The 24,279-nt window shown below is 51.5% G+C and overlaps 8 protein-coding genes across 8 annotated transcripts; 5 read left to right on the top strand and 3 right to left on the bottom strand.

Annotated features, from left to right (window-relative positions):
- Positions 1–907: 907 nt before the first annotated feature.
- BU24DRAFT_271147 (PP2C-domain-containing protein) lies at positions 908–8,452 on the top strand. The gene is made up of 4 exons (XM_033522591.1): positions 908–1,511; positions 1,910–2,600; positions 2,761–8,073; positions 8,124–8,452. Exons 1-4 carry the CDS (start codon positions 1,378–1,380, stop codon positions 8,289–8,291), a joined length of 6,306 nt encoding a protein of 2,101 aa, XP_033380500.1. The 5' UTR covers positions 908–1,377; the 3' UTR covers positions 8,292–8,452.
- Positions 8,453–9,382: 930 nt separating this feature from the next.
- BU24DRAFT_425995 (terpenoid synthase) lies at positions 9,383–11,236 on the bottom strand. Its single transcript, XM_033528876.1, has 2 exons — positions 9,892–11,236; positions 9,383–9,815 (listed from the first exon to the last, which is right to left on the bottom strand). Exons 1-2 carry the CDS (start codon positions 11,119–11,121, stop codon positions 9,654–9,656), a joined length of 1,392 nt encoding a protein of 463 aa, XP_033380499.1. The 5' UTR covers positions 11,122–11,236; the 3' UTR covers positions 9,383–9,653.
- A 197-nt stretch (positions 11,237–11,433) lies between these two features.
- On the top strand, positions 11,434–12,234 carry BU24DRAFT_465724 (uncharacterized protein; the record flags this gene model as incomplete). The annotated part of the gene is made up of 1 exon (XM_033532299.1): positions 11,434–12,234. The coding sequence occupies one exon, from the start codon at positions 11,434–11,436 to the stop codon at positions 12,232–12,234; it is 801 nt and encodes a 266-aa protein (XP_033380498.1).
- A 144-nt stretch (positions 12,235–12,378) lies between these two features.
- On the bottom strand, positions 12,379–15,578 carry BU24DRAFT_435568 (ARM repeat-containing protein; the record flags this gene model as incomplete). The annotated part of the gene is made up of 8 exons (XM_033530103.1): positions 12,379–12,971; positions 13,024–13,103; positions 13,152–13,270; positions 13,320–13,703; positions 13,754–14,304; positions 14,352–15,063; positions 15,124–15,291; positions 15,348–15,578. 8 exons carry the CDS (start codon positions 15,576–15,578, stop codon positions 12,379–12,381), a joined length of 2,838 nt encoding a protein of 945 aa, XP_033380497.1.
- Positions 15,579–16,341: 763 nt separating this feature from the next.
- On the top strand, positions 16,342–18,045 carry BU24DRAFT_397034 (DUF1630-domain-containing protein; the record flags this gene model as incomplete). The annotated part of the gene is made up of 3 exons (XM_033525328.1): positions 16,342–16,423; positions 16,488–16,563; positions 16,617–18,045. 3 exons carry the CDS (start codon positions 16,342–16,344, stop codon positions 17,977–17,979), a joined length of 1,521 nt encoding a protein of 506 aa, XP_033380496.1. The 3' UTR covers positions 17,980–18,045.
- A 140-nt stretch (positions 18,046–18,185) lies between these two features.
- Positions 18,186–19,885, bottom strand: BU24DRAFT_425993 (WD40 repeat-like protein). The gene has a single exon (XM_033528875.1). It carries the CDS (start codon positions 19,746–19,748, stop codon positions 18,408–18,410), a length of 1,341 nt encoding a protein of 446 aa, XP_033380495.1. The 5' UTR covers positions 19,749–19,885; the 3' UTR covers positions 18,186–18,407.
- A 152-nt stretch (positions 19,886–20,037) lies between these two features.
- Positions 20,038–21,579, top strand: BU24DRAFT_495223 (DNase I-like protein). Its single transcript, XM_033534111.1, has 2 exons — positions 20,038–20,513; positions 20,569–21,579. Exons 1-2 carry the CDS (start codon positions 20,082–20,084, stop codon positions 21,529–21,531), a joined length of 1,395 nt encoding a protein of 464 aa, XP_033380494.1. The 5' UTR covers positions 20,038–20,081; the 3' UTR covers positions 21,532–21,579.
- Positions 21,580–21,717: 138 nt separating this feature from the next.
- On the top strand, positions 21,718–24,252 carry BU24DRAFT_425991 (uncharacterized protein). Its single transcript, XM_033528874.1, has 2 exons — positions 21,718–23,648; positions 23,701–24,252. The coding sequence occupies exons 1-2, from the start codon at positions 21,864–21,866 to the stop codon at positions 23,959–23,961; spliced, it is 2,046 nt and encodes a 681-aa protein (XP_033380493.1). The 5' UTR covers positions 21,718–21,863; the 3' UTR covers positions 23,962–24,252.
- Positions 24,253–24,279: the final 27 nt, after the last annotated feature.

Below are 24,279 nucleotides of genomic sequence, written 5' to 3'. Positions count from 1 at the left end.
TTGCGGGTCCTGGGCTATTGGGTCTACTAATACAATAGATGGGTACCTAGATCTACGGTCTACCACAGTAAAGGAAATAAATGATAGATATACCGTGTTCAATGATTACAAGTATGTACAAGTGCTGCCTAGGTACTAATGTATGGAGGACTTACATACATACGTCCGGAGTATAGTTATATGTAGGTACAGTGCACATACGTGTACCATAATCCAGGGACGACTAGACTCCAGCTTTTTCTTTTTGGGGGCGATTGGAGGGGAAGGGGAGGGGAGGGAGGGCCATGTGGGTGCACAGCTTGTAGGTGGGTTTGTGTGTACACCCACTCACACTGCTAACTGCACCGTACAATAGGCAGCCTGTCCCTGGTGTTATGCACAAACGACGGGCTCTTGGGCGCTCTTTGCGGGCAGCCTCACGGACCTCGGGGGTGTCCATGTTGTCTTTGTATTTTAGTCCCTTACGGTTACAGTCGATACAATGTGCCAATATGGGTGTCCCGGTGGAGAAAGAAGGGTCTACCGTCTCTGAATCCTTCAAACGTCCTTGACCGGATTTTGCATGTTGGTTTGGTTTGCTCCGAGTCTGTGTCTGTGTCACCGTCTGTGTCTCCGTGTCTGCGTGTGTGTGTCTAGGCCTGTGTCCACGTCTGTGTTTGTGTCCATGCCAGCTGTTCCTGTTTAAACAATAATAGACTATCAAAGAGCTGTCACTATTGTGTAGATCTCACTGTCCCCTTGGGAGTGTAGTTAGAATACAATAGATTCTGTTTGTTCGTGGGTCGGGGTCATCAGTTCGTTATTCGTTGGTTGGATGGTTGGTTTGGTTAGTGTTGGTCTATCCTACTATCCTAGACTCTAAGCAGTAGTGAACGAACTCCTCCCACCCATCCACCCATCCATGATCCATCCATCCACACGCTCGGCATCCACACTCCACACTCTCCCGTCCCATCCCATCCCTCCATCCCATCCTCCATCAAACAACAAACCTACCTACCTACCTACCTACCTACCTACCAACCCTCCTCCCTTTCACCACTACCACCAACGGCATCGTCACCATCACCGTCACCACCACCACCACAACCATACCTGCGATCGCACTCACCGCCAACACCATATACTCTCTACTCGCCATATCCATACCCACCCAGTCGTCTGTCGGACCAAACTCCAATTCTTTCCCGCGCCGCCGCCCATGTGCCGCTCGACAATCCCGCCCTCACCGCTGATGAAGCCATACTAGCATCTTCACCGCCCGCCCCAACCGGTGCTCCTCGTGGCGGATTTCATAACTCCTCCTACCCCAGACGTCGCCATCGACCACGCTTCGCGGGCGCATCGCGATAATACAACGCAGCTCTGTCCGCGACAATGACGAGGAGAGAGACGGTCGACCGCCATGCTTCCATCGACAGCTGGCGCTCCGACGAGACCGTCAAAGGCAATCTCAGCAGCCGGACCAGGCCGCCTGTGACTGTAAAGACGTCCAAGGACGGCACCAAACAGTACGTACATGTCTCCCAGTTTCCTTCTCTTCTCCCGCGCGCCGTCTCAACCTCTATGACCACCCCAGCTTGTGTCTGCTTGGCTGGGATGCTCCACCTCACATAGAGTGCTGCGCGCCTCGACATATTGCGCGCGTTTTTCTATATGATGCCGCCGCCGAGCCTCGCACCTATAGCTCTTAGAAAGCCCGACGCTTCCGCCAGAGCCTAGTATTCTACATAAAGGGTTCATATTCCTTTATTTCATGTCAAACGCTACTTCGATTTCTCGTCTTGCTGCTTAGGATGTGCACGCCCACCATGCGAAATTGAAATTGCACATCTCGCGGATCAAGCTCTCCCACCACATACACAATGGCATGGCATATAGGCACCACTTGCTGACTACTTTTGCACAGAGGAGAAAAGGAATCCGAGATATCTCCCGGGACTGTTCCACCCATCCCCCCTCCCAAAGACCCGTTACACAAAAGCCGCAAAAAGTCAAACCCCATCTGGGAGAACCCACGGATGAATGAATTCAGAGACTATCGGAAAGACCTAGCAGTACTGGAGACCGCTGGAGGCCGAGTCCCATCCATCTCACGAAACCCGCCCACCGCCACCTCCCCGACCCCGCCCTGGTCTGGAACGAATGGATCCGTAATGCCGCAGAGCGTGTTCGGCGGAAGTTTCTACAACGATTCCAATGAAGATATAGCACAACTCTCGCCAGGCTTCCGCCCCGGAAGTGGAAGGGAGGACGCCATGGGATTTCCCGCAGATGACCGCCGCCCATCCGTGGTCAGCACCACCACGGTCAGTAGCTCAGGGTCCAAGTCCAGCTTGAGCCGAGGATTCCACAAGAAGTTACAGGGCTTCTTCGGCGACGAATTCCCTGGGGACTCGCGTCAAAATTCCGATACCAGCCTGCCAACCCCGTTTGTTGCGGAAACCCAATCCACCCGAAGCGTGCGAAATCGAAACAACTCAGTGAACAATACGGTGGGAAGCAGCCTAAACAGCAGGCCTGCCTCGCCCGCGCCCTCTCGACCCCGCACTCCCCTGCCCTCATCCGAAGTTACACCTTGGGAGTTTCAAGATACCAAGGTAAGTGGTGGCGGATTTCGATTGCTCTACTTACGATTATTGGTGGAACGGTCCGGGGCAGGATCGAACGACTTTGTCGCTTCCGATTGCCGAGCCTGCCTTCTACTACTGCAATCCACTTTCCTGTACTACAGTATCGTGACTGACATTTCCCGTGTAGGATGATCCTTCTCAAAGCGAAAACGGGCGCCGCTCGTCATTCGAGCAACATACCAGTAAACCTCACAAATCACACCGGATTCGGATTCCCGGCCATCGACACAATCGCAGCAAGGACGACGCAAAGACATCAGAAACCCGTTCAGAGGGACGCGTTGATATCAGTCAACCTTACCCACTGCGGCCAGTCACCAGTCGGGAGGACTCGTCGTATAGTCTCCGGGGGGGGCCACAGTACCAATCATCACTCAGCTCTGCGCTAAACTCCAGAACAAATCTCAGTGCTCGGCCCTCGAGTCCGACACCGAGCGCTTTCAGCGAAATGTCTCGGGACCATACCTCGCAGAGGTCGCCAAACACCTCCAAGCCGCGATTTTTCCGAAACCTACTGAAAGGCGGAAAAGACAAGACCGATCGACCGGCGGCAGAGTCGCTCCAGAACCTGCCAGTATCCACCACCTCTCTTCAGCCTTCGATTCGCTCCGCAAAGCAGACCCCACGAGCCGAACCTTCCCCTAGCGTTTTCCCTTCGAAGAGGAAGGGTGCACTAGAGCCAAGCAGTAGGGACAAGAGCTATGTGTCTGTTAGAGACGGAAAACGGTCTGGTCTGCCGTTCAAGAGCCGGCGATATGGCTCGGCAGCCGACCAGCCCAAGGGCAAAGACCCGAATGAAGCGAACGCAGATGCGGTTATGAATAATGCCCTGTGGGATCTTGACACTGATCTCGACCACATGGAAGGCATCGTCAGCCGCCATCACCAACCGCCAATGACCCCACCTACTGGTGATGTGCCCACCGGAGCCTGGCAAGCAGACGATAACAAGCAGGATCCGAAATGGGATGTGCCTGATTCTTGGGCGGTCAGAAGACCTGGCGAAGGCAATGTCTCTCGGATGGAGGAATTCGATGAAACGGGCGCAACGCCCAAAGAGGAGGACACTTCGAAGACATTCTGTGTGCGAATTTTCCGAGTCGACTCCACATTCGCGACATTGTCTGCCACGATCAACACTACAGTCGCCGAGATTATAAGAATTCTAGGGAAGAAAACCCTACTTCAGGACGAGCTCGACAACTACCATATCGTAATGCGAAAGCACGACACCTCGAGGCAACTAGACTCCCACGAGCGACCATTGTTGATACAGAAGCGCCTCCTGGAACAGGCCGGTTATACCGACGCTGATCGCTTAGAAGAAGTTGGACGAGAGGACAATAGCTATCTGTGCCGCTTCACGTTCATTCCTGCCAAGATGAGTGGGTACGCCAGCTTAGAGAAGGATCCAGGGTTCAGCAAGATGCAGAAGTTCAGCCATATTGACCTGCAAGGCCGGAATCTCATAACCATTCCAATCACTCTTTATCAGAAAGCGACGGAGATCATTCAGCTCAACCTGTCACGAAATCTCTCTCTAGATGTTCCGAAGGACTTCATACAGGCTTGCACCAATCTTCGGGAGATCAAGTACACAAGCAACGAGGCACGGCGTTTACCTCCCAGTCTGTCGTTGGCTAGCCGATTGACCATGCTCGACATTTCCAATAACCGTCTCCAATCCCTGGACCATGTTGATCTTTACAAACTTTCCAGTCTCCAGGGTCTTCGGCTATCCAACAATCGCCTTACCCAGCTTCCCAGCTACTTTGGCCAATACCGTGCACTCAGGAGTCTTAACCTCAGCTCCAATCAGTTGACAGAGTTCCCAGACTTCCTGTGCGATGTTACGACCCTCGTAGACCTCGATATAAGCTTCAACGCCATCTCTAGCCTCCCCAAGATTGGCCAACTCACATGTTTGGAGCGTTTGTGGGCTACTAACAATAAGCTTTCCGGAAGTTTCCCTTCTTCCCTTAGCAATTTGATCAACCTACGGGAAATCGACGTCAGGTTCAATGCTCTTGACAGTATGGATGTCATGTCTCTGCTTCCACGACTCGAGTACCTCATGATCGGCCACAACTCCATATCCGCATTTGAGGGGTCCTTCCCGAAGATCCGGGTATTACACATGAATCACAATCCGGTCACTCGTTTCGGCATGAGTGCTCCTGTACCAACACTTACCGCTCTCAATCTCGCGTCTGCCCAATTAGCACAGCTACCAGAAGATTTGTTCCAGAAGATCAATGGATTGACAAAACTAATCTTGGACAAGAATCATTTCAGGTATCTCTCTGCTCAAATTGGCCGAATGTACAAACTCGAGCATCTTAGCATAGCGCGGAATTCACTCGATGATCTTCCTGCCGAAATCGGAAAGCTTTCTCAACTGCGCTACCTAGACGTCCGAGAGAACAACCTGGGGCGATTGCCTGCGGAAATTTGGTACGCACGCCGCCTCGAGACGCTAAATGTATCCTCGAATGTGCTGGATACCTTCCCCAAACCATCTATACCACCCCCGTCTTTCATCAATGGAGATGGCCTCCAACTTGACGGCGTTACTCCTCTTTCAACACCAGGTCTAGAAACCAGCCCAAGTTATGAGGAGCTAGGAAAATTAGAGGACTTCCAGAACCGGCGTCCTAGTCAGGCGTCTGGCGGTTACCTCAGCTCAGGCACCTCACCTGCTGCTTCCCAAAGGAAAGGCTCCATGGCTTCTTTCGGCACTGCAAATTCGACCAGGAAGCCGTCTATTGCATCGCGAGTGACTACGGAAGGCACCGTCACCCCGATTACGAGGAAAGACTCAAGTTTATCAAATAAGCTTGCCGTGACATTTGCTGGCTCTTTACGACACATCTTCCTCGCCGATAACCGCCTGACAGACGACGTATTCGATGAGCTTGCCATGCTCCCAGATCTGCGCATTGTCAACTTATCTTACAATCTCATCTACGACGTACCTGCTCGAACCATTCGCAGATGGCCTCATCTTGCTGAATTATATCTCTCTGGTAACGATTTGACTTCATTGCCAGCGGAGGATTTGGAGGAAGTCACATCCCTCAAGGTTCTCCACATCAACAGTAACAAATTCCAGGTTCTTCCCGCAGAACTTGGCAAGGTGTCAAAGCTCGCTATCTTGGATGTTGCCAGTAATTCGTTGAAATACAACGTCTCAAATTGGCCATACGACTGGAATTGGAATTGGAACCACCACCTCAAGTACCTCAATCTGTCCGGCAACAAGCGTCTCGAGATTAAACCAAGTGGCCCATTCAGCGGTGGTGGTGCCGCCATGCGGGAGGGAAGGGATCTAACCGACTTCACATCCTTGACCACCCTGAGGGTCTTGGGTTTGATGGACGTGACAATGATGGTCCCATCAGTCCCTGAGCAGACCGAGAATCGGAGAGTTCGAACTTCGGGCTCCGCCGTTGGAACCATGGCCTATGGCATGGCCGATAGTCTTGGTCGCAACGACAACGTATCCACGATGGATATGGTCGTTCCGCGCTTCCGCAGCCACGACGACGAACAGATCTTGGGTTTGTTCGATGGGCAGCCGCTTAGCAGCGGTGGATCAAAGATTGCCAAATTCCTCTACGACAACTTCAAGAACAGGTTCGCAGATGAATTGGAACGCTTACGTCCTAACGAGAATCCGGGAGATGCCTTGCGTCGTACTTACCTTTCCCTGAACAAGGAGTTGGCCACTGTAGCATCGCAGTCAGTGGATCGTGTCCCTCCTACCGTAGGCGGGCACCGCGGTTCTGTGCCAGATCTCGGAGACGACGATGTTCAATCTGGCAGTGTCGCTACCATCCTATACCTGAAAGAGATGGAACTCTACATCTCGAACGTTGGCGATGCCCAAGCACTCTTAATCCGATCAGAGGGCGGGCACAAGATTCTCACTCAAAAACATGACCCTGCTGAGTCCAGCGAACGGAACCGCATTCGGGAGGCGGGTGGATTCGTATCTCGCCAAGGCAGACTCAACGAGGTCTTGGAAGTATCTCGTGCTTTTGGCTACGTGCAGATGTCCCCGTCGGTCATTGCCTCGCCGTATATCACAAATCTCACGTTGGGCGACACTGACGAGATGATCCTAATTGCATCCCGTGAACTATGGGAATACCTCACCCCGGACTTCGCGGTTGATGTGGCACGATCGGAGCGCAGTGACCTGATGCGCGCGGCACAGAAGCTTCGTGATCTTGCCATAGCATTTGGCGCCACCAACAAGATCATGGTTATGCTTCTGGGCGTTAGCGACCTCAAAAGCAAACAGCGCGCTCGCTTCAGGACCCATAGCATGTCAATGGGCCCGTCTGGCTCACCAGATGATTTCTTCTCAATCAGAAAGGTGGGCAAGCGTGCTAAGGATCTCCCCAACTCTTCAACACTACAACGACTCAACCAAGAGATTCCCGCACCGACGGGAGAGGTCAGCTTGGTCTTCACGGATATCAAGAATTCGACACTGCTATGGGAGACTTACCCCATTGCAATGAGATCAGCCATCAAACAACACAACGATCTCATGCGGCGACAGTTGCGCAATGTCGGTGGTTATGAAGTGAAGACTGAAGGTGACGCATTCATGGTTGCCTTCCCAACCGTGACTTCTGCTCTATTGTGGTGTTTCACAATTCAAAGCCATCTACTCGACGTACAATGGCCACAAGAGATTCTTAACAGTGTCAATGGACAAGAGGTCGTCGACCCCGATGGTAATGTCATCTTCCGCGGTCTTTCGGTTCGCATGGGAATACATTATGGCCAACCGGTGTGCGAAATTGATCCGGTAACGAAGCGTATGGACTACTTCGGCCCCATGGTCAATCGCGCCTCCCGTATCTCTTCCGTTGCCGATGGAGGCCAGATTACCGTCTCGTCGGATTTCATTGCAGAGATTCAACGACTCCTGGAAACGCACATCGAAGGCGACCGGAGCAACTCCGTCGGTTCTGAGGATGCTATGATGGACGACTCTATGACCCAGGCTATTCGGCAAGAGCTTCGGTCTCTCAGCAGTCAGGGTTTCGAGGTCAAGGATCTTGGAGAGAGACGGTTGAAGGGACTGGAAAATCCTGAATACATCTACTTGATGTACCCACATTCCCTTGCCAGCCGTCTGACCGTGCAGCGTCAATTAGAAGCGAAGCAACCACAACCCGCTGAAGCTGGATCGATCGGCCAGAAAATGCCTGGAAGCCAACTCACCATTGACACAGAGCATGTTTGGGACCTATGGAATGTCAGCTTGCGCTTGGAGATGCTCTGCAGTACACTGGAGAATCCAGAGTCTGTAGAGCTCAAGGCCCCTGAAACGGCGCTGCTAGAGAGGATGAAGAACCGGGGTGGTGAAATCACAGATCGTTTCTTGATTAACTTTGTCGAGCATCAGATTTCAAGAATCGAGGTAGGAATCATATTGACGATTGATACGAATACAACTAACGTTCCATGTAGACATGTACAACCACCCTCGCTCTCCGCCACATGGTGAGACCGTTCGGACAGAATTCATTGCTCCAGCAAGCCTGCCCAATGGCCGACATTCTTACCGAGCTACAAGCACAACTCAAAGAGCTCCAGCAATTTAAGGACGATGCCTCTTCGCAAATCGTATCGGCATAGTCTTCCCGAACCACCTGCGCGTACCTAACACATTCAAACGAAGTCTACGAGGAACTCTTCACACGTACGATATATAATTCTAATACTGCATATATGGGGCTCTTCCTGTTTTCAAAGCCCACATACGTTCATACCTGGCGCTTTCGCCAGAATCTTCTTGTATTATCATTGTTCTGCCCCGGCGGCCGAACAAACGTCTTCTTCTTCATCTTGCTCGACACCTCGACACCTTCAAGGACAAGCTTGGTTATGACCACAGGCTCCACAGACACCCTGGCGTTTTGTTTTGGGGGCCGCTAAAGTTTATGACTATGGAGGAAATCACACTTGCTGTTTTATATGATGAAGGAAATTTCTGGCATCTTCTCGACCAGAAAGCAGGTCTTTTTCTTTCTCTCCCCTTGATTGCCTTGTTCTTTGACATGCAAATGCGGAATGTTGTTTTGTATCACGTCGGGACTTTTCTGACTTTTTGGCTGCGTGGACGGGCATCCCCTTTTGTCTTAGTTTTCCAAGCTCACCAACCTGGGAGGTACCAAATTCTGATTTTGTTGTCCGCCTTTTCCCTTTTCTGTTCCTGTATGACTGGCGAATCATGGTGCGGCAGACTCTTTCTCTCTCTCTTTTGATCTTGATCTTCCCGTCTTCATATTGGTATCCATCCTGCCCATCGGAGAAGAGAGCTTCTGGGCTCACTGACTCTTGTTCCCATGGGGTTGTTGTCATGTACGGGGGGCCACGCAATCGCAATGCAGATGCTACTACTACTATATTAGGTACTTTACTGTTAGTTGGGCGTAAAAGAGAGATCTATAGGCGAGTGTGAAGCAAAGGCTTGGCTTTTTTCTTACTTTTGGATAAAAAGAAATATAAGAGATACTGATGGTAATGGTGTCTTGATGATTGTGGCTGTTGGGATGTGAAAGTGAAGTGAAGTGAAGTGAAGATGTGATTGTTTCGTTCTGTCCTGAGGGTACATGCAGCGTAAAGACAGGTAACTGGTTAATGATACTTTTGCAGTTACTGTGAGATCAACCTTTATACCTTCGTGATGATGCCCCCCGTTCTTTCTTGTCAAGTTTCGAAAACGTGATTGTATATTTGTTCAATGCGTTGATGTAAATGTAATGTAAACAGTTATCTATCGTCTGCTGTAGGTCTCCCGTTATTCATACAAGAACGAAGAAGAAGCGTAGTTTTTATCCGTCGAGCATCAGAACCTGAACCTGAAAACATCAACGTTCTCACATGGTCAATTCGTCTGCGTCATTCTTCTCCTCTCTTCATCATCCACCGCCTGCCTCATCTCTTTCCTTTTCCTTTCCCCATGAGTGATTCATTGGTTTTCCCAGAGCGAATCCACTACTTCCGCCTCTTCATGACCTTGGTGCACATGTCGATCAGGCCCGTCTTGGCGTCGCTGTCGGGGAACCCGCTGATGGCCTCGATGGCCTTGTCGACGTACTCCTGGGCCAGTGCGCGCGTCTGCTCGAGGCCGGAGCTCGAGGCTACTATGTCTCGTGCCTGTCATCCATTGCGTTAGTTAAATGCCCCTCTTTCGAAAAGGATGTGTGTCTGAAAGGTAAAGTAAAATACATACCCTCTGCACATCGCCCTCATGGGAGAACTTCCTCCCCACGAGTTTCCCAAGACTACTATTATCCTTCCACGCGAACAGAAGCGGCGCCGTCGCGAGCCCCAACTCCAGATCCGCGCCCGCGGGCTTCCCGAGCTCCTCCCCAGAAACCGTGTAATCGAGCATATCGTCGACGAGCTGGAACGCCAGACCCAGATTCTTCCCGTACAAGTACGCCGCCTCGACGACGTCCGGGGTGGACCCGCCGAGGATGGCCGCCGCGCGACAGCTCTTGCTGATGAGGCTCGCGGACTTGAGGTACGTCTTCTGGAGGTAGTATGTCAGCGTTTCCTCCGTGTACCGCGGGTTGCGCTCGTCCCGCGCCGTGTTCTTGAGCTGCATGAACTCCCCCTCGATCAGGTTGGCGATCACCGTCGCGAGCAGCTCGGTGACTTCCGGGTCGCGGAGTCGCGCCAGCGCGACCGAGGCTCGCCCCAGCATGAAGTCGCCTGCCAGCACTGTCATCTTGTTGCCGAATTCGATGTTGGCGGAGGGGGCCGAGCGCCGCGACTCCGAGTGGTCGATGACGTCGTCGTGGAGGAGGGAGGCCGTGTGGATGAGCTCCGTTATCTCGGCGAGGCGGCGCTGCGAGGGCAGGATGTCCGAGGCCTGCGTGTTGTGCTGCGTGTCGTGCGTGGACGAGGTGAGCGGGGAGTACTCGAGCGCGGAGGGGTTCTCGTCGCGCAGGATCTCCCGCCGCGTGATGGGGTCGTCGACGGAGAACGGGTCCGGAGTCGTCTTGCGGGCCAGTTTGGGCGTGAGGGATGTCGCTCGAGACATGAGGAGTACCAGCATCGGCCGCACGTACTTGCCCTCCGACTGCGTGTAGTACTTGGACACCGTGTCCAGCGACGGGTGGCCCGAGCCGAGCAGCTGGCGGATGTTCTTGGTGAGGAACTTCATCTCCTTCGCTACGATCTGGAAGGGATCTGCTGATATCGGTGCGTTGGGGTCAGGCGTGGGGTTGAAAATGTGCTGTGCGGTGTTGACGGCGGCGGCCCAGGTCGATTGCTCTCGCCGCCGCGACGGGTTGTAGTATGTCGACGAGGCCGTGGGTCGTATACATCTCGTTATCGCTGCTGACGTTGAGGCTGGTGGTGTTGTGCGGTACGGACATGGCGAGAGGCGAGACGCTGTGGAAATGTGCTGTCGTCGTGCGATGCTCGTCGCGAGCCGCACGGATGGGCTCGTCATCGATGGATTCTGGGGGCTGCCGAGTGCCTGGGTGCAATTGAGTCCTTCGCCAGGGGGATTGGGCTCGGGCGGATTGGAGGTGGTGGATTATCGATATTTGCGAGCGGACGCTGAGGTCGGAAAGTTTTGGAACGATCCGAGTAATCATGACGCTAATGTATCGGTGCCAAGCATGCGGAACGGCGAGCGGCGAAGCTCGAGCTCCAGGCGCCGACTTTATGGTCACTCGGCCATCGCGCTCGTGGCTCTCTCCTCCGTACCTACACGAAACTTCTAATTGGCGATTCGTTGTCTGCCATGGTGCTGTTAGAGATGACGCCCGTCATCGTGCGGGCGTTGGAGAAAGCTGCAATCCTCGACGCCGATCAACACTCCGCCCTGCAGCGCGATTCCGAGCCCTCTCTCGAGGATCCGAAGCTTGGAAACCCCATCTCGCATTCACAACTCATAGACTTGTCGAAGCTACTGAAACAGCACTCCGCCGTGCTCGACCAAGAATCAGACGAAGACGGCCCGCTTCGATACCGCCTCGACTCCCTACTCAAAGGCTCCAAAGTCTACTTCCCCCCTCCTCCGCCAAAGAAGGAACCTACGCCAGAGTATAAAGCATTGATGGCGCGTCTGCGTCGCGAAGAGGAGGCGCGAGCCTATGAACGCATGATCAATCCTCCACCAGCCGTCGAATCCTTTTCTCAGCGCTTCCCTACTTCTTCGCTAGGCCACCTCGATCCTCGAGAAGCTGCACTGGCAGATGACGATATCAGCTACGCAGAGGTGCACCGCCAGATAATTCTCATCATAAATGTTCTGGTGTCGATTATCGCCAGCAGCGTCTTTATTTGGATGGCGGCGCGGCATTGGACTGCACCAAAGAGGTTGGGCTTGAGCATGGCAGGGAGCCTATTAATTGCCGTGGCGGAGGTTATAATATACAGTGGCTATGTTAGGAGGGCGAAGGAAGCGAAAGAGAAAGAGAAGAAGAGACCGGAGATTAAGAAGATTATCGAAAGTTGGGTCATTGATGGCTCGGTTGAAGACAAGACTGAGAGTGTCTCCGTTGAGCAGGATAAGACGAATGATGGAATAAGATACAGGAAAGGCAAACATCGATAATGAAGATCTCATAAGAACAACCGAAGAAGGAAACCCGACTCCAGTCGCTCGATGCATTTCAAGTTCAGATACAGCGCTATGGCATCAAAGGACACGCTCCCATTACACCTTGATTAAACCTCCGCACCAGGGGAAGTGACCAGATCATTTCTTCTTACGTCCGGCAACACCGCCAGCAAAACGACCGAGATTGCTCAGACTGGTCCTCGATTTGTGTCCTGCAGCCTGTGGCACTTGCGGAGCCGGCATAGGCAATGGGCGATTGGTACTCGCGGCCGAATTTGGACGTCCACCTAACGGTTTGGGTGGCCCTTCGGGATGTGGCTTCTCCTTCTCTTGCACTGGCGATCCTGTCGCTTCCTCGCCCAGAGCGGCCAGACGCTGCGACCGCCTCGCTTTCTCCTGCGTGGTTTTGAACTTATCGAGCAGCTCGACCCACTTGACACCGCCCTCTTCTCTGGCCTTCAGCCGATTCGGCCTTTCGAAGCTAGGACCCGCTGGGCCTGGCTGACTGCTAGTAGTTCCAGTGTCTGAGCTCTTCTGTCTCAAATGGTTAAAATTGGAGGAGGGGACATACGTGCGGGGGGCAATGTGCAGATAGCCAATAGCGCTAACACTGTTCAAACGATTTTTTAACGCAGCAAACGCAGATGATTGAGGAAGCAACATAAGCAAGCCATAAAGACATTTGTACAAATGGGGATATTTCTCCGGCTCAAGGAGTTGGATGCGCAGATCTGATATAGATTAGATGATAAAGCAGACAGATTATGGCTAGGTCTTACTCACAAGTAAAGACAGGTGATTCGAGAAGTTGAACGAGCTTATCAATCTGGATAAGCGTATTTACGGTCATCTCGAGATCCGCACTGGATTGTATTAATAATTTGTTTATGCTAATACCGAATATGACTTACAATATCTGCAATAAGTGGTATGCTTGCTCGTATGCCTGCGCTAAGAGGCAAAGTGAGAAAGTAGCAACTGCGTTGTGACACCAGGACTTGAACAGGGTGACGAAAAAAGACTGACCGTCCTGCATGCGGTTAACAATATGTTGAGACATGATGTGGTTGAGTACTTACCCTTGAGTCCAGACTACGTAGCCTTTTCCGGAGATCTGCCAACTCAGGGGCAGTGATCAGGTTGTTGTTAAGGTTTTGCACCATGATACTGGAGAATTCAACGTCCTCATCTTTTTCAAGGCAATCGGCCATTGTTCGGTATATCCGCTCCGCACTGAGAGTCACGCATAATTGCCTGATGATGAGATTGCCTCTGGTCTCAAGCAGACGACGATCGGTGGAGAATAACTTCAGGAGATTAACCATGAAGGATGTGAAATAAGAGTCGTCGCTGTTCTTAGAGATTTGAGAAAGAAGTAATAGATCGCGTGTCACTACAGCTTCGGAAGGATCAGAAAGGGTCTTCAAGAGTGCTGGGAAAGTTCCATCCTCGACAGAAAGAATCTGAAATATGGTTAGTCTCAATGCCAATCATGAACCGCAGTCGCTCTGACCTTGCCCGGAGCCATTCGATGGAGCATGATCAGCCATGCAATAGCAGCCACCCGCGTGGCCTCATGCTCATTCAAGAATTGAAGAGTCAGGGCGTTGACTGCAGCTTGGTAGTCCAGTTCTGGTCCTGGCCGGGGAGACGGCCCACGATCTTCGGCTGGAGTGGGAGTCCTAGTCCCTCTATCATCAATAGACCTCGTTTCTGTGGCTAGAGCTTGATCTCGAATGACCGTCTTAAGTAGACGACTAGATAGATTTGAATCACGTCGCTCAACACCTGATAGCTCTTTTCCAAGAACGGACAAAGAGGTGGGTAGTTGCGTTGGCCCACTCGTTGCAATGTCGTTCCGACTGTCTTCAGATAGCGACATGATGTAATCCATCAAGGACGTGTTCACCCTGTTGGCAGCTGCACGAACTGTTTCCACGTCGTGCGACATCGTTGGGAGAACATGTGACAACAGACTCGGAACAAATGGCATGATGTCCTCGGGACATATCTCGAAAAAGCTATCAATCCACCGTAATGCGGTGAGTTGGATCTCCTCTTCCGCTGCAAACAGTCAGTATGTTCCTCAGTATGGAGACGGAAAGGCCTACCGTGTGGTTCACTCAAGAAGGACACAAGGATATGCATGATCTTGCTATAGTCCACTTGGACGTCTTGTCCAGGCATCCAGTCTCCATCGCTGGTTGATTTATCCTCGTTTGCTGCCGTGGAGCCACTAACAACACTGGCACCATCGTGTTCATCCTCTGTATCTTGGTTGTCGACTGCTAAGCTGCCAGAATCACTTTCGGCTGCCGCACTCCGAATGCTAGACGTGGATCTGTTGAGCCCCTCTTCACCTTGGCTCTTCTTACTCTCAGCCAACCCTCGCTTGACTCTTGCAATTTTCTTGATCTCGTTCAGGAATCTGTCAAGACATACTTGTGTGGCTGTGTGGACGTCTTGATTGGGATCGCTCAGGAATTTGAAAAGACCTCCAAGAAAGCGAGGAAGGTAGGTCACTAACTCCAGGTCCGGAATCGAGTCCAGCAAGGTTATCCAGGCGACAAGGAATGTCCGAGTGAATGGATTAATAACATTTACCCTCTCCTCCAGAAGCGGCAAGAACCTTTCCAATGAGAAAGCCGTAACAAGATCTTCTGGCGGTGGTTCCTCTACATCGAAGCCCTCTCCATCCTTAGTTTCAGGGGGTGAATGCAGTATGGAAATGTATGATGCTGCTGATTCAGACACTATGTCTTTGACAAGCCGGTCGAGAAGCTCTGCACCGTTTTTGACCGATAATTCGGAATCTGCAGCAAGCTGGTACGAGACCGTACGTTAGCCAACCTGGCTTCTAGACCGCAGATTTCGGCTCCCTACCTTACACAAAGCATCGAATACCTGGTTGAAGTAGACGAGTATTTCCCCCTTTGCAACCTTGGCAATGTTGTACATGCTTTCGCAGGCATAGTATCGGACGCGGGCGTCTTGGTCGGAGAAGCAGGCGAGCACGGGGGGTACAATCTCTTCCAGGTAACGAGCGACTTCCTGCAATGATATTAGCTTCCCATAACTAAGTTTAGGTTTTTTATTATTTTCCATACAGGTCCCAAAGCTATTGACGCGGCGGCGAGTCCAATCAGACCTCCATTTCTGGCGTGTGGTTGATGGACGGCGTAGGCATATTCGTGACATAACTGGTGAACAATCTTCTGAATCCTGTCATGATCACCCGCAGCTAATGAGTCTCGAATGAGACCTTCAAGCTCAAGTGCTCCGCTCTTTCGCTTATCGTAGAGTTTATCGTTAAGGGCCTTGGTGATGTTGACGTCCATGGTGGTCGTACGGATGCTGCTAGGCAGCTACTACCATGGTGGGGCAGAGTATATGTTGCAATAACAAAGATACGGGTTTAGTTCGCGCACTGTCGGGTGGGTCAATTCGATCGTCGTTCTCGCGTGAAGGCTTGACGTTGGAGAAGGTGATGTTTGGTGTTTAGTTCAGAGGTCGGGGGTGCAAGCTCTAGAGTCTAGATGCACGTCATCGCGCCGAGGCGAGGCTACCTAGTCCAGATACAATAGAGAGGGGCCGACGCAGTACAAAACCTTATGTATTACGCTGTGTACTTGGAAGTATCTGATCAGCGTAAAATAATGTGGATACTGATATTACTTAGACCAAACGACGAGTATTCCAGCTAGTATCATTTGGCTTGAAGTGGGCGAGAAAGGAGATCCGGCTGGAGACCTTACTTAAAGCAACTACAGTAACCGGGAGTGACGAAACGACGCCATTCACGACGTCTGGTACAATTTCCGTAGAGCCAATCTGCGTTCGATTACGGGTTCAAGACAAGCTCAAGAAATCAGCCACACGTGTGGACCCTGTCACTCCTATTGTATACGCATGCACGCCGCGGCGCCCTTGGCCCATATAACAATCGTCGAGGCTATCCCTAAACTTAGTCGATCGATCTCTCTCTACCGTCTCATCCTCCCTTCCACTGACAAGGCGCTGATATGGCCTATATAGGCTGACAAGGAGAAGCCGAAGACTACAACCATGGGTTCGAATGGGCAACCGCAACATTCAGAAAAGATGACTTTTACGCCAGCCGCAAATGACATCTTCCAGCACTGGGCTGTTGCATTTGTTGTATGCAACTTCAACGTTGACATAGGTAAGATGTTTTGGAATCTGCAGATACTATGTCGATGCTGATCTTTCAACTTCCATCCGTACAGGTCCAGAAGTGGAGATACTGTATCCTCCAAATGTCGCCTTCAGCACACAAGATCTCGCAGCCATATGTTTCAACAGGTATGAGATTAAATCTCTCCAATATGGGTAGCGGATCCCTGATTACCCAATAGTTTCCCAGAGCAACAGAATACAGAAACAGCTGAAGACATGAGGTTCAATTTCATGATCACGAACAACTCCCCAGACATATCTCTAAGCTCTCCGCAAGCTCCCCATGGCAGCCCTACCAACTTCTACGGATGCTGCATTTTCCGGCAAGAATTCGACCACACTATGAAAAGAAGTTTCAACCAAAGAACATTAGTCCTCATCTCGCACCATCCTTTTCTATCCTTTTACAATCGCCTGCTCCATCAGATGACCGAGTCAGGTGTCATCAGCGACCCAACCACGTTAGAAGCGGCATACTCCCAAATACTTGCTTGGCCCTCTCCATCTCTTGGACGCCACGAGCTCCCATTCTTAGGCACAATGATCACTCTAGATATTGCGCCACATGTCGCTTTTCCGCTCCAAGGTCTTCCTGGCCCTTTGCCGCTTATATCAGATACGCCGACTTCAATATACGCCTACGAACCGCTAGGTTCATGGGACTCAATTATGCCGTTCATGCCCTGCATCACAGATCTTTATATTTTATACGAAAAACTACTTCTTTGCGAACCGATAATCGTAATCGCGAAATCGCCACAATTATGTAGCGACGCCATATCATCTCTAATCGACCTCATCCGTCCGATTCCATACGCCGGGGAGATCAAACCATACATGACCATGCAATCCGAATTCCGCAGCATCGGCATCGACGGTGGCACGCCGCGGCCCTTCATAATCGGAATCACGAACCCTTTCCTCCTCAAACGCGTTCTCTCCTCCACAGAAGACAAGGACCGAGTACGCCCGCACATTCTCTACCTCCAAAACTACGATGGTCCCGTGCCGACGAGACGACACCACTCCCTGCACCGAAAGTCGAGCCGCAACGTGCTTCTGGACCTCCCAGGCGGAGGCATCGACGCCCACCCGCCAGCCCGCCGTTTCTTGAAATCAGACCCCCACTTCGTATCTCAAGTCGAATCTCTTTTGAAGCTAGACGTGCAAACTCACGCCCTCGGCCCGCTCATACGGCGACACTTCGCTGAGCTGACAGCGCAGTTCCTCGCGCCGTTGAACCGCTACCTCGCCACGTCAGTGTCTCCCACTGCAATATCGCCCGGCTCCGGAACGTTCAGGTACGCGAGCTTCTCTGTTCACGGCTTTATCAAGGATGTAGGCAAGCATGGGACGAGTGTCAAAATGAGAGGTCAGGGGCCTATGCAGAGGCACAGGGCGAGAGATGGGTTGTATGAGAGTTTCTGCCAGAGTGCCAATTTCTACAGTTGGTTGGAGATGAAGACGAGTTTGGAGAGGGAGGCTAGTGCTGGGCTTTTGGGTGCTGGGAGCGCGGCTTCTTCTGCGGCGGTGCCGAGTTGAGGTGGATCGTTAGGATACAGGAGAGTTGGGATATTTGGATTCGCCGTACCACCAGAAACAGAGCTCGTCTTGCCGATGCAGTTCGGATATGTTTGAGGAAGCTTTGGTATGATTGTAAACGGGCTCAATCAAGAGCCGCTCTTTACAGAGATATGCCGGGACACCGCGAGAGCCCAGTGTTGCGACAGAAGTAGGATAATGGGTGCAACAGAAATGCTCCAAATGGGGGTGAAGCGATACATAAGATGGTACAGCATGTAAGGACTTGGAAGAATCCTGATCCGACATGAAGGATGCAAAGAAGCGCATGCCATTGTAAATCACATATTCATTAGTGAATTCCACTGCCAAAGGGTATCTAGATTTCAGAAAAGCGACGAGATGAGAAAATCGTCGAACATAAATGGTACTTCGGACAAAGCCTCCATTCATTCGCCAAAGGGGTACGGCGGAAGTTCAGCCTCGTCTCCATTGACGACTTTCTCTCCCACTTCCTCTGTGCCGTTTGTCCCATTTGTGACTTCATTTTGCCCTTCTTCAGAACGCCAGACTCGCACCACCTTGTCCAAGCCTCCGCTCGCAATCAAATGTTCGCTTGGGTGTGTATCGACGGCTAGAACAGGGCTTTTGTGCCCTTCCAGCCTCTGTAATACGTTCTTCGAGCTCACGTCCCATAGCACAATGGTATTGTCCTCGCTGCCACTAGCAATAAACGCGTACTGGTAAGGAGGCTCACCTCCATATGTCCCGAAAGCGCCTGAAAGACTGTACTTCTTGTTCATATGACCCTGATACGTCTTAACGCATTTTCCTTTCCCATCAATATAGTTCCACAAACGAAGGCAGGAATCGAGCGTCCAAGCAAGAATGTATTTGCCATTGGGAGAAAAGCGTACCGACGTGACCGGCGCGTTGTCTTCGTGGACCAGTGTTCGGAGACATTGGCCTGTCGCGGTGTCCCAAACTCGAATAAGTCCGTCGTTGGCGCAAGAGACAATCAAAGTACCGTCACGCACGAAGTCGATGCCTCCGACCGGGTCTGAATGGGCAGGCAGTGATCGCATCACGCGAGCTGCGCGAACGTCCCATAGGAAGACAGCCTCGTCGTAGGAGCCACTGACGAGCATATTTCCTTTCGGAGAGAAAGCGATGGAGTAGACATAGTTGTGGTGGCCGACAAATGGCGTGGGATGTGCTAAACCTGTTGTGATATTCCAGAGTCGAATTGTCTTGTCGTCTGAACCAGAAGCAATCATCTTCGAATCCGGAGACCAAGATATGATGTTTACACCAGCCAGATGACCCTCAAGCGTATGCTCTAATTGCCCCGTCTTTGCGTCCCAGATTTTGATGGTACAGTCTGCCGATGCACTTGCTATCCATCGTCCATCTGGAGAAAATCTGACAGCGGAGACACCTTTCTTGTGTCCGTGAAGAATCATTGTGGGCTTATAATGCAGTTCGTTTGGCTTCGGAGGAAGAGGCGTCGATTCGGGAGACCGTGATCGCCGTCGTGATTGAGACCTCGATCGTGACCCTGAACGGGAATGTGATCCAGATTGTGGACTCCTCCTGTCTCTGTAGTATCTATGGTCGTCCTCACTGTCATTGTCTCTGCTGTATCTTCTCGCAGGCCTCTGCGCCAATCGGTATGAAGCAGATCCATTTGGGGTTCCCGAGCTTGAGCGCTTTCGAGGTCGCGCATCCTCATGTTCATACTCATCCGCTTCTCTGCCTCGTTTCGGAGATGGGTCGCGAGAATCGTCCATATCAAGAATCAGGCCAGAGTCTGATGATGCGAGCTTCTGACAACAGATATGTATTTCCTGGGCCTTGTTGCAGAGCGGTCGCTTGGTTGGTGCTGATAAAAGGGTATCTAAAGTGTTGGTCAAATAGTGAGTTGTAAGGTTGTTTTGAAAGAGCTCAATGGGACAAACGAGAAAGACGGACGCGGTCCGCAAATATTCTGCCGTGCCGGCGCGTCGATCGCTAAGGCGGTGAGTAGGCACATCCTTGATCCCTGTTCGAGCTTCCATGACCGACCCCATCCTTGGATCTCCAATTCGCATGATACATTTAAAAACATCGATACACCCGCCAACATGACAGAAGTGGTACAAAGTGGCCCTACAAGCTTACGGATACTGTCGTTAAATTGCTGGGGTCTCAAGTTCATCTCGAAACTTCGCAATGAACGCCTAGCGGAAATAGGAAATCAGATAGCTGCCGCTGAATTTCCTCCAGATATTGTTGGATTGCAAGAGTGCTGGACGCAACAGGACTACAATGCCATTCGTGAAAGAACGAAACACATTCTTCCCTACGGAAAGTTCTATCATAGTGGAATTTTCGGTGGCGGCCTAGTCATTCTCTCACGATGGCCAATCGAGGAAAGCAGCATGTGGAGATATCCACTGAATGGACGTCCCGCAGCGTTTTATCGTGGAGACTGGTTTGTCGGCAAAGGTGTTGCTTGTGCAAGAATTAGAATGGGCCCGACACGGAGAGATATTGCAGAAGTGTTCTGCACTCACGTAAAGCTTCCTATCCCCAAAGAGCTATCCTTCAGTTCACCTAACGAAGACCCAGTTACACGCCCCCTATGAATCGGAGCCACATGATTCATACATTTGTCACCGCACAGCACAAGCTTGGGAAATAACGAAGCTCATGCGAGGTGCTGCCGAAAGAGGTCATCTTGTCATTGGCCTAGGCGACTTTAATATGATACCGCTGTCCTTAGCACATCGAATTATCGAAACACATTCACCTGTTCGCGATGTCTGGCGCATAATTCATCCCGATTCATCCATTGGAGCTGCAAAAGACAAAGTCGAAAAGCTCAGAGGCTTGCCCATGCCTAACGCAGAGTTCAATCTCACCGTGAATGGTGCTACCTGCGATAGTGCGTTCAACTCATGGCGTTGGAACCATGCTCACCAAAAGCGACTTGCCAAAGGGGAAAACGTGGTTATAGAGCCGACTGTCGATGATCCTCATGCAAAGAGGCTCGACTACATCTTCTTCAGCAGCGGATCTCATCATGACGCAGCAACTGGAGAGAACACGGCGGAATGGAGCCTAAAGGATGCAAGTGTGGGAATGACTATGAGGCACCCAACTCTCCACTGCTCACTGAGCGACCATTTCTCCGTTGAGGCTACTCTAGTAAGAAGTACAGCATCGGCATCATCTGTGGAACATAGTCCTTGGGCCCTGCCAGAGAAGTATTTGGAACTCAATACATATGATGAGATCCTAGCGACTATCACCAAATACACAGCGCGTGAACGGACGCAGCGACGACTACGAATGGGGCACTTTGGCTATCAGCTTTGCCTAAGCATTGGATGTCTGATCGGCGTCTGGTGGGCACCCCACAACTACGTTGCTTTCATTTTGATGCTGATCAGTACATTCGGATTGAGTCTTGGTGTCTTAGAAGGACTGATGGGTGGTTTGTTCGTTGGAAGTGAGTTGAGAGCGTTGCGAGAGTTTGAGTGGGAAGTGAAGAACACGCGAGCCAGAGCAGCAACAAAACAACAGGAGTAACGATATAATTAATTAGCAAGGATTCACGTTACAATCACTAATATTTTCACTTAACTTCTCTCCTATTGTTACGTTTGAATGCCGAATATCACGTTGAAACCTCCAGACAATAAGATAGGATTATGTAATCGCCAAGCTTCAACGACCTAGTTGTATCGACGTCTGAGATTCATCGATCAGTAGAAGCAACAACCTCTCTTCTTCTCCAACTTCGACAGCACCTACATCTCCTCTATCCCGGTCGCGAATTAACGCGCCGCTTTGGGATATATCGCTTACCACCACGATTATTCTAGCGGTCACTCGACGCAACTGCGCCGCGGTCTTCCAAAATGAGCAATCCCCAGGCTCAAGGCTCCCAAGGGCCTCCCCAACAAGCACCACAGATGCTCAAGGCTGAAGATATAGTAAAGCTTCACAGCTTGAATGCGGATCAGAAGCAGAAGTATAGGCCAGCGATGGAAAATTTCTGGAATATCTACAACACAAAAGCAGTTGGTAGCCCAGAGCACAACCAGGCAAAGGCAAAGTTAGCGGAATGGTCCAGCAAACTCATTAGCCAAGAACGAGCATATCGACTCAAAATGAAGCAACAGCAGGCTGCGCAGCAGCAGCAACAGCAGCAGCAGCAGGGTCAAAATCAACAGACTCAGCAATCCCCACAACCAGGCAATGAGCAACAACAGCAGCAGCAAGCCCAGCAGACACCGCAACCACAACCGCAAGCGCAACAGCAGCAGACTCAACCGCAAGCGCAGCAGCAACAGCAACCAACACAGCAGCCACAATCAGCACAGGCAACGGCTCAGCAGCAACAGCAGGATGGTGCAAATCAGGCGGCACCCTCGCAACCCCCTCAGCAGGGTAATGCAGCTCGTCCCCAAGCAGCGCAGCAAAACTCAAATCAGCCACCGCCCGAGATCATGAAGCACGTCTTAAGCTTTCCCGTTCGTCTTCCACCGGATGGAGGTATACAAGAAGGCACGCCTGAGGGAGATGCAAAAGTCAAAGAGCTTCGGAGTTCCTATACATTGGCGTTGATGAGGCAGAAGAAAGCGCAAGAGCGGTTGGCTCTGTTCAACAATATGATGGAGAACAGGGAAAAGGCGGGACAGCCACTGGGACCGGACGTCCTCAATCAGAAGCAAGTAATGCTCAATGAATATTCCGGAGCGAAGAAGTTCGTCGATGATTTCAGGACGAAACAGGCGCAATGGAAGGCAGAGCATGAGCGGCGAAATTCTCAGGCTGGAGGCCAGGCTCAGCACCCACAAGGTCAAGGCGCGCAACCTCAACAAGCTCAGACCCAACAATCGCCTCAAGCCGCGCAACAGTCGCAGCCACAACAAGCGCAGGGACAAGTGCAGGGACAAGGCCAACAGCAGCAACAATCACAACCGCAACAGCAGCCTGTTGTGAAGCAAGAAACACAACCACAGATCAAGATTGAGGGTGGACAGCAACCACAACAATTTCCCAACGTGCCTATTGGGCAGCAACAGAATCAACAGATGCCACCAGGCATGCAGCAACCGCGACCGCCGCCTGCTGTTCATTCGCAGTCGATGCCGCATCCAAACCAAGCCCAATTCGGCCAAAACCCTCAACAGCAACAACAGCAGATGCAACGCCCGCAAATTAACCCACTCGCAGCAAATGCCCACGCCCAGCAGCACCATCAACAATCGCCACATCCTCAGTCCGCCACCTCTGCCGGGCCTCCGGTACCCCTCACTCACCAGGCAGCAGTAAGCGCGGCGCAAAGATCGTACTCGCAACCCGATCAGAGGACAGGCACTCCTATGCAAGGAGGCCCGGGCAGTTTCCAAGCTCCTGGAAGCCGTGAGCGTGAACAATTGAATAACCCTAAACTTCCGATTCCACGATCACTAAACGTTACTCAACCTGTACCTGTAGGAATGGGTCAAGCGCGTCCGACAATGAGCGGCCCGGCGAACGGCGCACCTGGATCCATGGGCCAACCAGTCATCAATAAGTTCCCTCCATTTCAACTTGAGGGCGAGGGCGACCGGGTGCTCAGCAAACGCAAGCTCGACGAACTTGTTCGGCAGGTCACGGGTGGTGCAGAGGACGCGCTTACTCCAGAGGTTGAGGAGGTATAGCACCATAATTACAGCCTCTAAGTGAAAGACACGCTAACTCTTTTAGACAATGCTCGCACTCGCAGACGAATTCGTTGACAACGTCATTGGCTCAGCGTGCAAGCTTGCTAAGCTCCGTGAATCACCTCAACTGGAGATTCGCGACCTGCAGCTAATCTTGGAACGCAACTACAACATCCGCATTCCAGGTTACGCCTCTGACGAGGTTCGCACCGTCCGCAAGGTCGTACCTGCCCCTGGATGGACACAGAAGATGAATGCAGTGCAAGCTGCAAAGGTGATGAACTCAGGAAAGACAGACATCTGAGTGGCTCGTATGATACCCCGTTCAAGTAGCAATTTTGGAGGATCGATTTCTGGCGTTTGGCACCTCAAGAGGTTATGGTGCGGGTGTGGACCTTATCTATAAATGAAGGAACACGATTGCATTGGGAAGCAAATGGCGCATATCTGACAATGGCTGGAAGGCTGGTGAAGATGTCAATTCCACAAGTCAGATGAAGATGTCAAATATGCATCTTAGCTGATCAGGGAAGCTTAATTAATATCATATTCATCCAAATCACATGTGACCGTCTATAATTGATATCATTACCACGAGGTTCCTTGAACTGGGTACACTTCT

The sequence above is a fragment of the Aaosphaeria arxii genome, assembly GCF_010015735.1.
Source record: "Aaosphaeria arxii CBS 175.79 unplaced genomic scaffold BU24scaffold_8, whole genome shotgun sequence".
Classification (NCBI taxonomy): Eukaryota; Fungi; Ascomycota; class Dothideomycetes; order Pleosporales; genus Aaosphaeria; species Aaosphaeria arxii.
This window is presented reverse-complemented; position numbering and strand designations above follow the sequence as displayed.

Bases quoted from the DNA above. Each gene is read 5' to 3' on its own strand.
- BU24DRAFT_271147 (XM_033522591.1), top strand. From the start codon at position 1,378: ATGACGAGGAGAGAGACGGTCGACCGCCATGCTTCCATCGACAGCTGG. The intron at 2,601-2,760 runs GTAAGTGGTGGC...TTTCCCGTGTAG, and splicing joins GGGAGTTTCAAGATACCAAG to GATGATCCTTCTCAAAGCGA. The intron at 8,074-8,123 runs GTAGGAATCATA...CGTTCCATGTAG, and splicing joins ATCAGATTTCAAGAATCGAG to ACATGTACAACCACCCTCGC.
- BU24DRAFT_425995 (XM_033528876.1), bottom strand. From the start codon at position 11,121: ATGACGAGCCCATCCGTGCGGCTCGCGACGAGCATCGCACGACGACAG. The intron at 9,816-9,891 runs GTATGTATTTTA...AATGGATGACAG, and splicing joins ATGAGGGCGATGTGCAGAGG to GCACGAGACATAGTAGCCTC.
- BU24DRAFT_425993 (XM_033528875.1), bottom strand. From the start codon at position 19,748: ATGGACGATTCTCGCGACCCATCTCCGAAACGAGGCAGAGAAGCGGAT.
- BU24DRAFT_495223 (XM_033534111.1), top strand. From the start codon at position 20,082: ATGACAGAAGTGGTACAAAGTGGCCCTACAAGCTTACGGATACTGTCG. The intron at 20,514-20,568 runs GTAAAGCTTCCT...ACGAAGACCCAG, and splicing joins CAGAAGTGTTCTGCACTCAC to TTACACGCCCCCTATGAATC.
- BU24DRAFT_425991 (XM_033528874.1), top strand. From the start codon at position 21,864: ATGAGCAATCCCCAGGCTCAAGGCTCCCAAGGGCCTCCCCAACAAGCA. The intron at 23,649-23,700 runs GTATAGCACCAT...TAACTCTTTTAG, and splicing joins TTACTCCAGAGGTTGAGGAG to ACAATGCTCGCACTCGCAGA.